We start from the raw sequence: 18,871 nt of genomic DNA, 5'->3' as shown, positions 1-18,871 counted from the left end.
TATTGACTGAACATATTTTATGGTTCAACCCTGAGACATAACTTTAATGAGAGATATAGAAGTAAAAATAATAACAATGAGATAAGCACATAAAAGTAAAGAAAAGACCCGTTTCACCCTGTCTCTCCATTGTCATATGTTGGGTGGGGGGGGGGCTTCAACCAAGAAACTGTTATAATTTGAGAGCAGAGTTCTTAATACAGAAATCAAGTCCCTGTCCGTCACAACATCAGGGAGTCTCCCTAATATATAAAGTTCAGGATCTGATACAAAGTAAATACCCCAAATCAGTTTGATCTCTTTTTGAACATTCTTCCAGAAATCCAGGAGCTTTGGGCCGTCCCAGGATATATAAAGTCTCCAACCGACCCACAGCCCCTTATAGAGACGTTTTCATGATTAACATCCATACGTTCACCTGAAACTTGACAGGAAGTAAGTTTTTAAACAAGTAGCATTTAATATAGGCATCACATCAGAATATTATATTTGAGATAAATTGTTAATTCTTGAAAAATATATTTTGGTTCCAGGTTTGCAACATCAACTGTTCTGAGAGGCACTAAGTTCACAACAGTTGTTTTATAAACGTCAGGGTTTGTCACACTTCTTTTATATTCTCCTCTTTTTCATCAGTTGTTCCAGTTTATTGGCTTATTACAAAACATTTTAAAGTATAAAACTGTTTCTGGGTTTGGTTTTTATATGTTATGTTAACTTTGCTGTTGAGTTACGTGATGTTTGTCAATAATTCTTGAAAAATATAATGTGAGGAGACTTAAAAACATGAGGTCATACATTTCCTGTACTTTGCTAATGATATTAAGTCTTTAGTTTTTTTTTTCAAATGAACCAGACATTCATCTCTAACTTCAGTGTGTTTGACTCTGAATTGCAATGATTTACAATACACTTTCATCAAGGATGTGTTCAACAACTATTTTCTGAAGAACATTTAAGAATTTCCTCTGTAAAATTATTGCACAAAACAAGACTCAATATTCTGCTTTGAATGATTTTATTTGTCAAAGTGTCCAGTGCAAAAGAAGGAGCATGAACAGCAAATGATGTTGAGCTGCTCGACTGAACTTTGCTTCAATCACTTAGTAGCTGGCCATGGTGCTTGTCAGCCAGTTGCTGAAGATGCAGACCTGAAGAAGAAGAAGAATCAGAGTTAGATCAGCTCATCAGTGTCTCACTGTGGATTAAATATCTTTCTCTTTGGAAAGTTACCTTGGCGTAGACACCAGGATTTCCCCTCTCAGCACATCCGTAGCCCCAGGACACAACACCCTGCAGCTCACCGTTGCACACGACGGGGCCACCGGAGTCACCCTGACACAAGCGGAAGATTAAGAAGATTCAATTTAATATGTAATTCCAAGTATACATATTGTCGTTCTGCCTGACCATTTAATTATATACCTGGCAAGAGTCCTTTCCTCCCTCCAGGTATCCAGCGCAGAACATGGCATTGGTGATCATGCCAGGGTAGGAGTTATTACAGTCGCTGAAAGACAGGATGGGGAGATCCAGGCACTGCAGCTTGTCGCCGTTAGCGGCTGGAGAACAAGACAGATTTAGAGGGAGTTGTGCTGCAGACATTGAGAGAACAATGCAGGAGTTATTACTCACAGGAGCTCATGGTGTTGCCCCATCCAGAGACTGTGCACATGGTGCCAGCGGGGGCACAGCTGGTGGGCAGAGCCACAGGCTGCACGTACTGGTTGAAGACGGCGGGCTTGCTCAGCTTGATGAGCATGACGTCGTTGTCGATGTTGTAGGAGCTGTAGTTGGGGTGGCGGAAGACACGGGCAGAGCTGATGTACTGCTCGGTTCCCTCATTGACCCTGATGTGGTGCTCGCCCATACGCACCTCCACACGGCTGCACAGGAGAGAGAGGGTTGTTTTGTACGTAACTTTCATGATGCTGTTTAAACACAATGATTCCTGCATGAAAAAACGTTGTCTTCATAGCATCAAGGGGTGACGTACGACTTGTAGCAGTGAGCAGCAGACACAACCCAGTTCTCGTTGACCAGGGAGCCTCCACAGAAGTGGTAGCCAGAGTTCAGAGACACCTGATGGGCCTGGGAATGAGGCGTGCACTCATACCCTCCGACGATCTTGTCGTCCTCCAAGGCAACTGAAAACACATGTTGGGCAACGTAGACCTGTTAACTTCTGTTCTTACTATAAGAAGAAGAATTAGCTTCTGTTAGAAAGCAAGTCAATTGGACACTTACAAGCAGCTCCGATGAGCAGAACGAAGACCAGAGACCTCATGGTTGCTGTGTGATCGAGTTGATGACAGGACTTCACCAAGATCCTGGGTTTATATCCACAGGCAGGTGAGCTGCCCTGCTCTCCGGCAATCCTCATTGGTCGGTGAGGAGCCAATCCCGGCTGCGGGATGTTGGGGGTCAAGTGAATGATTTCCACAATTACTTAGAAATAAAACACTGCATTAAAAAGTAGAAATGGTTTTCTTGTCCGGGCAATATATGTCGTTCTAATCCTTAGCCATGTAGTAGTTCAATTCTTCATGTATGTGTTGCATGATGTCAAAAAAGAATCATCACTTGATATATGTGTTTTAGTTTGAGCCTGTTTTTGGTTGTTACCACAGATTTTCTTTTATTGTCATAGCGCCATTAAATATTCTATAATACTTTCCTTTTTTTTCGTTTGGACCACATGTGATTTGTTTCATTCAGTCACCAGTCAGAGCGTATTCATTCGCTCAGAGATAGATTTAGATATCGATTACATTTTGACAGGAACGTCGACAAAGGAATTGATCTTTTCAGTACGCTGGACGTAACCTCATAATCATACTAAAGAAAATGGGCTTCGTGCTCATGTGCTGCTCTGGGTCTCAGGCCCTGAGCTGCAATACAGTTGTTCTACTTCTTGTCATTCAGTTATATCTCAAAGGATAATGTTCGTTTCTTAATCTGCTTCGTTTTTCCATAAGCTGCTATCACTCTATTTCTCTTGCTTTGGTAAATGTTTTGAATCCACCACCTGCTGTTTGGAAGTTCCTGTGGTCAGATTGTGCGGGGTACTCGAGGACACTTCTAAATTTAGGTGTGTATGGATACAGTATTTCACAGCTGGATGCTTCTCAGGACCGATTATCTGGAAACCAAATTCAGATACAAGGGCGGAGGCTGCCGTGCGAGAGGAAACACATTTTCAATGCATCATACAAGGTAGAGAGCAAAGGTGAGGGAACAATAGCAATAAGATGGTTTGAAATACATAATGTTACAAGTAAAAGACTTGAAGGTAAAAGTATTCAACTTCACTGTAAAGCTGTGATGGTCTCAATGGTCTTGTTGTGGGACAATTTATAACATCATCATTCTTATGCGCTTTGCACAACTCCAACTAATGAGCCAAATAACTGACTGAAAAGAGCTGTGACACGAATTCACAACTTAAGTTCACAATTGCATTCATGTATACACTGTGGTAATGTTTATATTATTTATTATTGATCATACTTATCATTATTAGTCACTTTACTGCTATCGTATGCACTCTAGTTATGTTTACTTATGTTATATTGAAGAACTTTATTTCAAACTTCTTTTGCCTGTATCTTTATTTTATTATACTGTGGTTCATTTTTAGATTCACACATTTAAATTGAAGATCTTTGCAACAGGCACAATGTGATTTGAGCATGACTTTTGTAATTTCGTTGTGCTTGCACGATGATAATAAAGGTCTCAGATTTTGAATCTTTCAAGTGAATGTGTGGACACCTTGTTCACGTCATCGTGAAACTGTTTTACAGCTCGAGGACTCCGTGTGGAAGTTAGGTCGTCAGACATTAAATCTGTTTTCAGGTCAAACAAGTGCATTTAAAGGTTCACTGTTTAGAATCTAGTGACATCTAGTGGTGAAGTTGCGTGTTGCAGCTGAATACCCCTCACCTCACCCTCCTCTTCCAAACATGAAAGAGAACCTGAGGTAACCTTCAGTTGTTATAGAAAGGCCCATTCTAGAGAATGGGACTTTATAAAACAGAGGAAAAGTCATTTTTAAAATCCACCCGTTAAAATCTTATTTTTTTTAGGCCTCATGCTGCTGTTACTCAGTTGTAAAATCGAAACCTAATCAAAAATGCCCCAGGTTTGCTCGAACATAAGTTATTGCAGATGTTCTCTGTATTTTAGTACATTTTGCAGATGTTTGCATCACTTTATTTGATTAATTAATAATTCTTTGATTGATTTGAACTCTTCCACACCTGTTTCAGTGTAACACTAAATTAAAATGGCTGACTCTATATGCTCTTTTTTAAATTAAGCTTTAGTGGGACAGTAAGTTTGTATTGGTATTTGTTGTGGTTGTATCACTATATTACAGTTTTTCTCGATTGCTTAAGCACGATTTTTAAAACAGGCCAGATTTTTTAAAACACTACACACAATTAGCACAACCACACACCCAATCAGCAGAACACCTCAGATCCTTTGCTAAATGAAGCACTCTTGTAAAAACTATACACTAATTTATCAAAACCATATTTTGTTACCATATAAAACATACACGTTTCATATGACTTAATTCTGTTTGAACCAGTTACACACTGCTGTTGCTAACCTAAAACACTTTTAGCAATTCTACTTCTCAGTGATTAGAGTACTGTAAGTACACAGAGAAAGTGCAAATATACAATAAATTCACCAAACACTACACAAGACCAATGCCGCAGACTAATGAAAATATAATTGATTTCTCTCCATATACCCAAATCAGTCGACATGTCAACATGGAGAATCACAACAAAACATGTCCCAGTTTTCATGCTACTACAGTAGTGTGCATAACACTGTAAGCTCAGCAAATATCAGAAAAACAGAAGATTCTGTTTCCAGGTCAGGTTACAATGACAGATTTCACTGCATATCTGCTAAGATTTGGCTGAACTCTTAGTCCAGCCTCCCTCAGCGTCAATCCGTGGTTCACGACATGGTCAACTAGTGTTGCGCGAATTTCATTTGATAAATTTGGTCCTCTTCTTCTTTGAGCACGTTCTCCTCCTGCTTCATGTCTTTCTCTTCCTCTTCCTCTTCCTCTACCTCCACCTCCGCCTCTTCCTCTTCCTCCTTCTCCTCCTCCGTGGATTCCCCCTCTCACCCTCACTCTTCTTCTTCTTCTGACTCCTTCCATTTTGGTTGAAGACAGGTGAACTCACCTGCTGCATTTTTATAGTGCTTAAACCTGATTGGTGTGTCTACAATTAAACAATCATGTGTTTGCGCACCTGATGGCTGTGTTGAACCAATTGGCTCATAGGGGTGGTCATTTGACAGTCAGTGCTTTGGAATTGCAAGGAAGTGACATCATGATATACTTCTGTGTCTAATGTATACAAGTGTGTTTAGTGTTTTGCAGACCACTGTGTGTATTGTTTTGCAAAAAGTGTGAAGCTGACATTGTGCTTATAGTGGTGCAGATCTGGGCCGATGTTTTGCTCCTTGAGTGTAAGGTTTTGAAAATTGTGTAATACTTTCGATTTTAGTGTTTATGCAATCGAAAAAACTGTAAAGGTTCACTGTTTACAATCTAGTGTCATCTAGTGGTGAAGTTGCGTGTTGGAGCTGAATACCCCTCACCTCACCCTCCTCTTCCAAACATGAAAGAGAACCTGAGGTAACCTTCAGTTGTTATAGAAAGGCCCATTCTAGAGAATGGGCCTTTATAAAACAGAGGAAAAGTCATTTTTAAAATCCACCCGTTAAAATCTTATTTTTTTTAGGCCTCGTGCTGCTGTTACTCAGTTGTAAAATCAAAACCTAATCAAAAATGCCCCAGGTTTGCTCGAACATAAGTTATTGCAGATGTTCTCTGTATTTTAGTACATTTTGCAGATGTTTGCATCACTTTATTTGATTAATTAATAATTCTTTGATTGATTTGAACTCATCCACACCTGTTTCAGTGTAACACTAAATTAAAATGGCTGACTCTATATGCTCTTTTTTAAATTAAGCTTTAGTGAGACAGTAAGTTTGTATTGGTATTTATTGTGATTGTATCACTGTATTAATGTCTATTGTGTCTCATCAACTCTAACTTGGTGCTGCTCTTGTCTTATATGGCCTTTGTTGTTTTTGTCTTCGTTATTTATATGTTATACATGACAGAAAAGGTTCTCAAAGGCATCAGGCCATATAGGACTTGTTGGTTATCTAAACTGAGAAGTCCTATAAGAGATCAATTTCACCGTAGTACATGTGTAATTTCATTCATTGATGTTTTTTGTCTCTGGAGTCAGCACTTTTGAACGATACGTGGCTTGGTCCTCCTGTAAAATCCATATTAAGCAGCTGTGGTTGTGAACCGGGCATTTGCAGAGCTGCAGCCATGTCTTCAAAAGTCAAGGGTTAAAGATTACTTCCTACATAATGTGCTATATATAGAGGTACGGAGTGTAGAGAGTACACAATACAACACACGGAAATTTCAGTCCAAGACCCTGATTGGTGGAGAATAATGGTGGGAGGTGTCCAGCAGGTAAAGGGCAGAGCTTCCTTTCTATTTAAACCAGGTTCCAGGTGAAGTTCTCTCATCAACAGGATCACACAGCAACCATGAGGTCTCTTGTCTTTTGTTTGTCTACTCCGCTGAGGGCTGCCTTGAAGTTGTGTCTTTCTCTGCCTTCCATATAAGTTTTATATATTCTAAAAAATATTCTGTTAGTTTCCCCCGACGCACTGGGTCTCTTGGGTGTTTTTTTCAGTTGCACGGAGACTGACAAGGATCGTCCCGGGAGGAATATGGTGCAAGCAGTACTTTCCAGCCCATCAGGTGTCTCCTGAACTCCAAGCCCCACTTCTGTGGAGCTCCTAGTCAACGAGAACTGGGTTGTGTCTGCCACTCCTGCTGGTAAGTGCGTCACCTCTTGATCTTATGAGAGACAAAGTTTTTACATTCAATAATCAACTGTCTGACACCACTGCATCATGAAATTCACGTGAGCCCTCCCTCTCTCTCCTGCTTCAGCCGTGTGGAGGGTGCGTGTGGCGAGGCACAACCTCGGGTCAATGAGGGCAGGCAGTACATCAGCTCCGCCCGTGTCATCCGCCACCCCAGCTGACCTACAACATCAACACTGCAACATCCCATGCTCATCAGCAGACAAGCCCGCCTACATCAACCAGAAGGGTGAAATATAATGGCTCTTTCATTTAACTAACAGTGTATGCTGATCTCTGGATGAAGGAAGACACCACATGAAACTCCAGTGAGTAACATCTGCATTGTAGCCTGCTCTGAGGTCCAGATTTGTGTGGGATAACACAAAAATACTTTCTCCTATGCTTTGTTTCCCATCCTGCAGCCAGCAATGAGCTGCAGTGCCTGGATCTCTACATCCTGTCCCAGCAGGAGACTGTGATATCACTACCTATGCATGATCACGATGCCATGTTCTCGCTGGATACCTGGAGGGAGGAAGGACTCTTGCCAGAGTGTGTAACAGAAGAAATCTACAGACGTATTTTTCCTACATCAGTGTATCAGTTGCATTGTTGTAATCATCTGCAAACTGTTTTAATTTACTCTCTGGGGGTGAAAGCTCCATTATTTAAGTCGTATGCAAGCAGTGAACACGGGGTGTTGTCCTGGACTGAGATGTGCTGGGGAGGTAATCCTGGTGTCTATACATGAAACCAACCTTTCAAAGGAAGATGACCCCAATCCCTGTTGAATACTGATAACAGACAGTCTAACTCTGATTTTCCTCTCATTCTGGTCTTTATCTTCAGCAGAAACTAAGCTGTGAGCCTGCATGAGCAGCTGTCGTCAGTCCTGTGATGTATCACCTTTGTATTTCTCTTCTTTGGTCTAACTCCAACATTGATGTGTCATTTGAATCAATGTTTGTGCCAAACATCTGAATCAATAAGTCCCAAACATGAGCATTGAAATAGTATTTCCTTTTCATTTCTTTTCCCTCATCATGGTGCCTGCTGCAAATATGTTTGGTTTTCAGGATCTTAATTTTTCGACTTCTCAAAAAACACATTAAACAATATCCTCCTGGATCCCCACCACAACTGCATGTGTTGACAAATAAATTGTTCAAAGTCTCAAATATGACATAACTCTTAGACAGTTTGATTATTTAACAGTTTAGAATAGGGAAATATAAATAAATAAGTTGATAGCAATGAGACTCGAGTTTTTCCCATCTAGATAAACAGTGGCAAACAAAAGTACTTTAACAACACTATAGTGTGGTTTGATGATGTTTTCTATTGATTTGCTCATCAGAATGACTGAAACATTCCATCAAACACTCAATAGGTTTACCGACAACCGATAACTGAGAGGGCTCTGCGTCAAGTCAAGTAGTTAATGGGAACCAAACAGCTGCACAGCAGAGAGTTACCTGAAGATAAGTAGATCAACAAGAACTGTACTGCAATAGATAATAATAGAAATACACTATTTATTATTCAATAAATGAAATATATATGTATTATATATAATTTCCTGTATTTTCATTCTGAACATCAGAGCAGTGAAGTATCCCAGCTGACATTTAGATTTCTGCAGGGACGAATCAAAGTCATGATGACTGGATGATGCAACCTCAATATAACATAAGACGCACTCAAACACATGTGAGATCAAACTACAACATATACCCAGTTTTAAAACGGTGTGCATACAGAACTGGAGCAGAATCTGTTAAAGAACATTAAAACACTGCAATTTTAAGTTTTTGTAGGATTTTGGTGTTTAAGTCAGGGACTTTTCTTATTTCCCCAATGAAGAGGCACTTTTGAGGGTTTTGATTAGTGGCCAACTTCCTGAAGTGGGAGCTCGATAAAGTGGCTTTGATAAAGCAGCTAATAAGCAAGAATGGAGCAATCTTCTTGTTTTTATCCATAGTACTGATCAAACATGAGGCTCTGGTGTCTGTGCTCAAGTAGAACTATGTGTGTGAGTCTGGACCACTCAGCGTTTAGAGAGATGTCAGAATATGCTGTAAAGGTGAGTTCTTATGTTGCTCAAATCTAATCCTGAATATTATGTGGCCTTTGTTGTTTTGTCTTTTAAATTTATATTACATGAGAGAAATGAGTCTCAAAGCATCAAGCCATTAGGTTTCTACTTTGATTATCAAAGTGAGGAAATCCTATAACAAATAGTTTCTACTTCATTAGTACTATGGCTAAAAGCCATTTATGTTTTTAATAAAAGCTGAGTCAGCAGTTTTGAGCGACAAACTGGTCCTCCTGTAAAATCCATATTCAGCAACTGTCGGTTGTGAACGGACATCACTGGGCACAGAAGCCATGTCACCTGTCTATATGGAGATCAAAGATCAACGAATACATACTGTGCAAACACTCTCTATAGATATTACTCTGAAATTCTCTACCCAGCAACATCTGGAGTATGAAGGATTCAGGAAAAGTCAAGATTGAACAACTTTTCATTACTAAGTTATTTCATTTTAGAACCCTGTATTTTCTTTCATGGACAGAAACCTCTGAAAGTTTTTTGTATTGATACAATCAATATTATAGAGTGTGTCAGAACAGACCATCCACTTTTACAATGCAAGCACCTCAACATGCAGAATTTCGAGTAGATTTGGTCAGTGGAGATCAATGGTGGGGAGGTGTCTCCAGCGGGTAAAGGGCAGAACTTGCTTTCTATCACCCAAACTTGGGTTTCCAGGTAGAGTTCTCTCATCAAACTCACGATCCACAGCTTGTGTGAGGTCTCTTGTCTTTACGTTCCATGCTCTCAGACTACTTGTAGGTGTATGTCTTTCTGCTGCTTCCTGCAAAAGTTTGCCATGTTACAAAAATGTTCTTGAACTCAAACATTCTTTAGTCTCTTGGGTGTTTCAGTTGCAGGAGGGCGACAGATGTGATCGGAGGTATAGTCATGACCTTGCTCCCAGCCCCATCAGGTGTCTCTGAACTCCCAGCTACCGCCTGTGGAGGCACCTGGTCCAGCAGACTGGGGTTTGTGTCACTGCTCCTGCACTGATCGTGCGTCACCTCTCCAGTGTATGAAGATAAAGTTGCATTACTGCAAGAATCAGTTGTTTCCCAGCATCAAGTGCATGTCATCTCTCTCTCTACTACTGGCCGTGTGGAGTGCATTGTGGCGAGCAACCTCAGGGTCAATAGAGAGGGGCTGAGCAATACATCAGCTCCTTCCGTGTCATCAGCACTAACTGCTCCTACTGCCGCCAACAACGACATCCATACTCTCATCAGCTACTGAGCAAGCCATGCCATCAACAGAGGTGAAGCCTGTGGCTCTGCCCACCAGCTGTGCCCAGCATCATGTCAGACACTTTGTTAGTCTCTGGATGGGAGACTTCATGACTCAGTGAGTAACATCTGCATTGTGGCTGCTCTGAGGTCAGATTTGTGTTGGTGGTTAACTTCAAAAGCCTTTCTCTATGCTGTTTACCCAATCATAAAAGCGCACTGACAGTAACAGGCTGCAGTGCCTGGATCTCCCCATCTGCCTGACCTGAGGACTGTGATAACTCCTGCTGGCATGATCATGATCACCATGTTCTCGCTGGATACGGAGGAGGAAGGGACTCTTTTAGGTGTTCAGCAATGGAAATCTGCAGACATGTTTTTACATCAGTGCCGTATCGATTGTATTATTCATAAGAAGTCTAATCTCAAACTGTTTTAATTTTCTCTCTCCTAATTTGTGCATTGACCCCATGGTGTGAGTGAGCTGCGGGGTGTTGTGGTCTGGAGACTCTGGTTGTATGAGAGGAGTAATCCTGGTGTCATGAGTAACTTGCAAGAGAAAGATATTAAATACAGTGAATTACTGATGAACTGGTCTTTCTGATTCTTTATATTCAGGTCTGCCTCTTCTTTGACCACCAGCCACAATGACACTGTAAGCAATATTAAATCAATCCTGTGATGAAAGAAGTATCTTTGCCTTTCTTCATCGTTCTAACTCCAACATTGATGTATATGTTTTAGACAATGTACATAACTGAGCATCTGAATCAATAAGTCTTTGACATGTTCAGTCATGTTTCTTCATTTGCCACACATCATGGTGCACCTTTCTATTTTCCAAAATATATTTGGATTTTTCTTGAAGATCTTAATTTTTTTAAAACTACCAAAAAATACAGTAAAAACTGGCCTCATCTGGATCCCACCTACTCTGTATGTTTGACAATGATTATTCAAGTCTCAAACTGTCTTGGCACTTCATGAACAGTTTGATTCAACAACAGTTTAGAATAAACACCTAAATAAATAAGTTGATAATGAGACTCAAAGGTTTTCCATCTAGATAAACAGTATCTTAAATAATGCTTTATAACACTATAGTGTAGTTTAAATGATGTTTTTCTGTGAGTTTTCATCAGGAATGACCTGAAACATTGTCAAACATAATAGAGTTTACAAACAACACGTTAATAGAGACTCAAAATCAGGAGTCAATAATTAAAATCTAAGACAAACAACACCTGACAGAGAAGTTACAAAGATAAATAGATCAACAAGAACATACAATAGATAATAGAAATGCACTGTTGTGTTAATAATGAAATATCATATATATATTTATCATAGACCTGTTTCAATTTCACTGAATAAGTCAATGAAATTATCAAAACTGACATTGAATTTCATTGCGGAGGACAGAATCAAAGGTCATGATGACGGATGATTACAGCCTGTACAAAAACATATGGAACTGTTATCAGAAGAACACAGCAACGAATCGAAACTACAACAACATACGTTTTAGCAATTGTTTTTATCACACAGAACTGAGCAGAATCTTTTTCAAAAGGGCTATTAGGCTTACCTTGCAGTTTGGTTTTGTAGGAATTTCAGTGTACAGTGGGAGAACTTTTCCCCAATGGGCACTGCACACGGGGACTTTTGATTGGTGAAAAAAGCAACACCTGGGGGTAGAGGGCTCAATGGGTGGCTTTAAATCACAAGGCAACAATGGCAAAAGCAAGAATGGGGCAATCTTTGTTTCTCACCATTGATCAAACATAGAGAAACTCTGGTGTCTGTGCTGCTGTCAGGCACTGTGTGAGTCTGGACTACTCAACGTTTTGAGGTAATGTCAGAATATACTTTCTATGGGACAGTTCTGTTGTAACAAATCTAATCGAGTCTTATATGTGCTTCTTCCTTGTTTTGTCTTTGTTATATTACGCGGCAGAGAGCTAGTCTCAAAAGCATCAAACCATTTAGGACTTGCGATTATATCAAAAGTGAGAGTCCTATAACAAATAGTTCTAAGCGTATTACATGTGTAATTCCTTTTGTTTATGTTTTTATGCTGGAGTCAACAGTTTTTAGTGACACGTGGCTTGGTCCTACTACAAATCATATTCAGCAGCTGTGGTTTTGTGAGCTTAGGATAAGCTCTGTGAGGCTGCAGCTGTATCTTCCACCTGCTGGTCAAATCATGAATACATGCTGTGCCTAAACCCTTAGATGCTGGGGTATGCAGCAACATCTTTAGTATCAGTTCCAGGAAGAATCAAGAATAACAACACTACATTCCTAAGAGAGTTCTTTAAACTTTTTAGAACATATTACCCTTTCATGGGTGACTCTGGTTTTGTAGGCAGTACAAATCTAAATATAGAGGTATGTCAGAACAGACCATCCCAACACACCACAATATTACAACACACCCTTGCAGAAATTTCAGTCAGGACCCTGATTGGTGGAGAATAATGAGTGGGAGAGTGTGTGTCCAGCAGATATAAGGCAGAGCTTCCCTTTCTATTTAAACCCAGGTTCCAGGTGAAGTTCTCTCACTAGCAGGATCACTGTTATCATGGGAGTCTACATCTTTGTTCTGCACTCATGAAGGAGCTGCTTGTAGTGTGTCTTTCTGCTTCAATGTATAGTTTATATATTCTAAAAGAAAATATGAGTTCACAACCTTTAAGGTCTCTTGGGTATTTTCAGTTGCCACAGGAGGGAACGACAAGATGCAAATGGAGGGTATGGTGCAGCCATTGCCTTAGCCCATCAGGTGTCTCTGAACTCATTCCCACTTCATGGGCTCTAGTCATGAGAACAGGTTATTGTCTTGTACTCCTGCTACAGGTATCACATTCACCCTCTTGATGTTATAAGGGAACAATGTTTTTACATTCAATATCATTGTGTTTATACATCACCAAATTCATGTAAACCTCTCTCTCTCTGCAGCGTGTGGAGTGTTCAAATGAGGAAACACACAACCTCAGGGTCAGGCCAGGGCCGGAGCAGTACATCAGGCTCAGCGGTGTCATCCGCCACCCCAACTACATCACCTGTACATCACTGGGCATGTGCTCATCAGAAGCTGAACTGGAGGCCACCACCATCCAGCAGAAGGTTGAAGCCTGTGGCTCTGCCACCAGCTGTGCCCCATTGTGTCACCATGTGCACACAGTCTCTGGATGAGAGACACCATAGGCTCAGTGGTAACATCTGCATTGCTCTTCTGAGGATTAAAGATTTGTGTGAATGCCATAAAACATTTTCTCAAATAAGTTCTCATGATCTGTTTCCATCACTCACAGCCCCAGCTGTGCAGCTGCAGTGCAATCCTCCCATCCTGTCTGACAGGACCACCATGATAACTCCTACCCTGGCATGATCACCCGGTCACCATGTTCCTGCGCTAGTCACTATGGAGGAAAAGGACTCTTGCCAGGTATGGCAATAAGAAGGGAATCTGCAGACATTTATTTCCTACATCCAGTGCATATTGAATTCAAACATTCATTCAAGAAATCATCTTAGGTATTTTCCATTTTTCTACCTCTCCCAGGGTGACCTCCGGTGGCCCGTAAATTGTGCAACCTTGGTGAGCTGCACGGGTGTTGTGTCTGGAATAGGATGTGCTGGAGGGGTAATCCTAGTTATCCTCACCAAGTAACTTTCAAAAGAAAGATATTTAATCCACAAGTGAAACACTGTGAACAGTCTAACTCGATTCTTACTCCATTCACGGGTCTGCCTCTTCTTGACTGGCCTGTAAGAACTGCTCAAACAGCTATTAAATCCAGTCTGTGATATAGTACTCTGCTGCCTTTCTTCCATCGTTCTATCCCAACATTGATGTATTTTGAACAAAATGTGCATGCTTTTGAGCATCCCTGAATCAATAAAGTTTATTATCGAAACTTTCAAATAATATTCCCTTTTCATTACTTTCCACATCATATTTTTCTTTCTTTTAGAAAATATGTTTGGATTTTCACCAAGATCTTAAACTGTTCACAACTGCTTGAGCTTGCAGTAAAAACAATATCTGCCTCCTGGATCCACCACAACTTCTGTATGAGCAAACAAATAAATTGTTCAAGTCTCAAACTTTGTCATGACACCAACTACTCTTGAACAGTTTAGTTCATGCAATAATTTAGATGAAACACTAAAATAAATAAATTGATAATAAGACTCAAGAGTTTTTCCTTAGATAAACAGTATGTAAAAATGCTTATAACATATAGTATAGTTTTAAATGATGTTTATTTTTGTATTGATTTTCATGTAGAAATGACATGAAACATTGTAAACATAATGGGGATTTTATAAACCTTCCATTAACGAAGAGGCTCAAATCAAGTCAAAGCCAATTGATCTGAACAAACTAACACACAGCAGAAGTTAAGAGATAAAATGAATCAACAGAGGGAAAACATACCACAATAGATAATAAAAGCCTTTGGTCTTTGTAAATCATGATGGGGAGGTAAAAATGTCAGAAATCAATTTCACATAATATAGAATAATATATATAGACCTATATATTTTCATTCACAAAAACTGAGCCAGTGAAAGTGTCAACTGAGCGGTGACTTTCGATGCAGGACGGGGAGGTCGAGGTCATGATGACTGGATGATAACAGGCTCAGCCACAAAAGGGCATATATGAACTGTGCCTCAGGCACAGCTTCATGAATCAAAACTCCTTCTTGTTCCACAGTTTTAAACTGTACTTTATCCTGGGAACTTAAGGCAGAGTTCTTTAAAAGAGAAGACTCAGTAAGATTCTGCAATTTGTGCATAGCAGAAATACAAGTGGGTGAAGCAGTGAAATTTCTTAATGGAAAGACACTTTTGAGACTTTTACAAGTTAAGTGCATGCCTGAGAGGTGGGGCTCAATTGGTGGCTTTTGATAAAACAATAATAAAAAAGCAAAATGGAACAATCTTTGGCTTTATCCACCATTAATCCAAAACATGGGAAGCTCTGGTATCTGCATATCTCGTAGGAGCTTTGGCCAACTGGTCTGAATCCTCAACATTCAGAGGAGATATCAAATATAACTCTATATAGGACAGGTTCATAACAAGTCTAATCAGTCTTACTAACATGGCCTTTGTTATTTTTGTCTTTGATATTTATATTACATGACAGAAATAGTCTAAAAGCATCAAACCATTGGGTTCATGGTTATCAGTAAATCTAACAAATAATTTCGCGTAAATGCATGTAGCAATTTCATGCATTTAAGGTTTTATCTCTGGAGTCAGCAGTTTTTGAGCGACCGTGGCTTGGTCTCTATAAAATCCATATTCAGCAGCTGTGGTTGTAGACCGGATCATCTGCAGAGCTGCAGCCATGTCTTCACCTGCTAAGGGTTAAGATACTGAATACATACTGTAACAAACAAAGATGTGGAGTGTCTCCACACAGCATCACCTGAGTGTGAGAGTTCAGGAGAGTCATAGGAATTGAACAACTTTTATACATTTCTAGGAAGAATTTGAAAGCTTTTAAAAACATTCATGTGCTTGTTTTAATATTTCCTTTGTGTTGACTCTGAAAAGGTTTTGTAAACGATACAATCAAATAACATAGAATTGTCAGAACAGATATCTACCACTTTTCCCACACACAACTGCTTTCCAACGCTATAAATTTACAGTCCGGATACGTTGGTGGAGAATAATGGGTGGGAGTGTGTGTCAGCAGGTAAAGGGCAGGCTTCCAACCTGCTAAACCAGGTTCCCAGGTAGAAATTCTCATCAGCCCGGAATCACACAGCAACCATGAGGTCTCATCTTTGTTCTCATGGGCTGCATGAGTTGTGTCTTTTGCTTCCCTGTAAATTTTTACATATTAAAAAATATTTCTGTTGGTTTCCCAAACCTTTTGGTCTCTTGGTGTTTTCAGTTGCCTTGCAGGAGGACCACAAACAGATCGTCCCAGGAGGGTATGAGTGCAAACCGACTCCTTCCCCATCAGGGTGTCCTCCTGAACTCCTGCTTCTGCTTCTGGAAGCTCCCTGGTCAAGAACTAGGTTGTATCTGTGCTGCTCCTGCCTTTACAAGTGGCCTGCGTCACCTCTTGATGTTATGAAGACAAAGTTTTTGTGAAATCATTATGTTTCCACAGCATCCTTAAATTCACATATAAAACCTACTCTATCTCCCTGCTCAGCCGTGTGGAGGTCACCGTGTGGGCGAGCACAACCTCAAGAGTCCAATGAGGGAACCAGGCATTGCATCAGCTAAGCCGTGTCATCCATGCACTTAGCTCTGACTCTATGTAACATGGGCATCATGCTGATCCAAGCCAGACCAGGCTCCATACCAACATGTTGAAGGTGGAAGCCTGTGCTCTGCCTGGCCTATGCCCAGCTGTCACCATGTGCACTGAATCTCTGGATAAAGGAAGGCCTGTGAGCTCAGTGGTAACATCCCCACACATTATAAGCTGCTCTGGGTTCAGATTTTGTGTTGGATAACTAAAAACCCTTTACTCCCTAAACATGACTCCCCATCATGCGGCTGAAGCAATGCTGTTCATGATACATGAATCTCATCCCTGTCTGTGGGGACTGTATTAACTCCTACCCTGGCATGATCTACCACAGTCTGTGTTCTCAGCTGGATCCTGGAGGAAAAGGGACTCTTTTATGAGTTGTGTAACAAAAGAGAATCTGCAGACATTTGTACACCACATGGTGAATGTCAGTTGTGACATTCCCATTAAATGTCTGATGAACTTGTTTCTCTCCCAGGGTCAGCTCCAGGCAGCCCTGCCGTGTGTGCCTTGATGTTACAGAGTCAGCCTGTGTCCTAGGACTCGGATGTGCTGAGAGGAAATCCTAGTGTCCTTAGTGCTTTCCCAGGAAGAATGTTTGAAGTCACAAAATCTGGACACTGATGGTGAGTCAACCTCTGGTTCTTCACTCATTCTTAGGATCTGCTCTTCAAAACTGTGGCTAATGGCTGCATGAGGCAGCTAATAAATTACAGTCACTGTGATTATTATCCACATTGCCTGCACCTATTCCGTCGTTTCTCCAACATTCAAGTGTGTTTGAACAATGTGCATCTGAGCATCTAGATCAATAAAGAGTTTTAAACATCGACTTTCTGGAAATAAGTAACTCTTTCATTTCTTTCCCATCAAAGTTGTTTCTTTAAAATGTATTTGGTTATCTAGAATGTTAAACACATTCCAGCTCTTTGATACAGTAACAATATCCTTTATCCTGGATCCACCCTGTTTACTGTATGTTGATAAAATAAATCATTACCGTCTGAAGCCCAGTCTGCTGTGTAACATCTTAGACAGTTTGATTCTTACAACGAGTTTAGAATGCATTTCACAAATAAATAAGTTGATAATAAGACTCAGCAGGTTTTCCATCTAGATGGCAAAGTATCGCATACAAATACTTATCTTTCACTGGTGTGGTTTGATAATCGTTATAACCAGTTTTCTTTCAAAGACTAGGTACAGGCATTGTCGAAACTTACATAATGAAGTTTACCAAGCGCCCATTAGCAGAGGCTCAAATCAGTCAAACCAATTGATACGGAGCAAACAGCTTTTTTAGCAGAAGTTACAAAGATAAATGAATATAAGAACATACAATAAAGATAATAAAAACCTTTGAAGTGTTGCAATAAATTACTTGATGGGAAGTGTAAGTTTTAAGAAATCATTTACATACATGTATAAATGTCTGTATCATCTTATTCCTACTTATATTTTCCATTCCACCAAAAACAGAGCCATTATGAAGTCATCAACTGACATTGACTTTCCATTTTGCAGGACAAGTCAGGGTCATGATGACTGGTTAACAGCCACCAACCACAAAACTCATACAGAACCTTATGTTTCCTTTAACCGAATCCCAAGCTCCAGCATATAGGCGGCACTGGCTGTGTTTTTATCTGGGATAATGGAATACTAGAAGTAAATCTCAGTAGGAAGCTCTGCTAAAAATATCATAGTGATTCTAGGATTATTATGATAAGAGTAAGATTTTTTTTCTTTGGGTGGGCATCAGTTCCCAAATCATGTTACAGAGTTGGATCTTATTTTTGAGTTAAGAGGAATAAATGGAGATGTTTAAATCGAAAGCACAAACCAAAAGCAAGTGTGGAACCCAATCTTTGAAAACTTTGTCTCCAAGTAAGTCAACACATCAGAGCTCCCAGGTGTGCTGTGCTGCTTTGTAGGAGCTCATTGTGTGATCTGAAACCTCAGCGTTTTTAAGTAACCTCAAACCACCGCCTGCTGGACGGGTTCCTGCCTTTCATCTTTGCCGATCAACGCCAGCCATTGGAGTTTCTGCTGGTTATCAAAAATTGAAATCCTGGGCAAAATCTGTTTCTGGCGCGTAAATATAGCCAATAGCAATTTCATGGTGGTGTGTTTTTTTGCTCTGGGTCAGCGGTTTGAGCGACAAGTAACCCAGATCACTCTGTTAAATCCATGTTCAGCGCCGCTATGGTTGCCAAGACAGATATCACTGCAGGGCTGCGGCCTGCGCGGCCAAGCGCTCTTTCACATGCTGAGGGTAAAAGGTCACTGAATACATGCTGGCCTTAACAT

At 40.3% G+C, this 18,871-nt stretch overlaps 1 protein-coding gene across 1 annotated transcript; it reads right to left on the bottom strand.

Moving 5' to 3' along the window:
* Positions 1-1,001: 1,001 nt before the first annotated feature.
* LOC118113808 (trypsin-1) lies at positions 1,002-2,299 on the bottom strand. The gene is made up of 6 exons (XM_035163824.2): positions 2,248-2,299; positions 1,997-2,147; positions 1,636-1,886; positions 1,426-1,562; positions 1,234-1,335; positions 1,002-1,151 (listed from the first exon to the last, which is right to left on the bottom strand). The coding sequence occupies exons 1-6, from the start codon at positions 2,285-2,287 to the stop codon at positions 1,104-1,106; spliced, it is 729 nt and encodes a 242-aa protein (XP_035019715.2). The 5' UTR covers positions 2,288-2,299; the 3' UTR covers positions 1,002-1,103.
* Positions 2,300-18,871: the final 16,572 nt, after the last annotated feature.

The sequence above is a fragment of the Hippoglossus stenolepis genome, chromosome 8 (genome assembly GCF_022539355.2).
Source record: "Hippoglossus stenolepis isolate QCI-W04-F060 chromosome 8, HSTE1.2, whole genome shotgun sequence".
NCBI classification, from domain to species: Eukaryota; Metazoa; Chordata; class Actinopteri; order Pleuronectiformes; family Pleuronectidae; genus Hippoglossus; species Hippoglossus stenolepis.
Note: the sequence above shows the minus strand (reverse complement) of the source record. Positions and strands in the feature narration are given on the sequence as shown.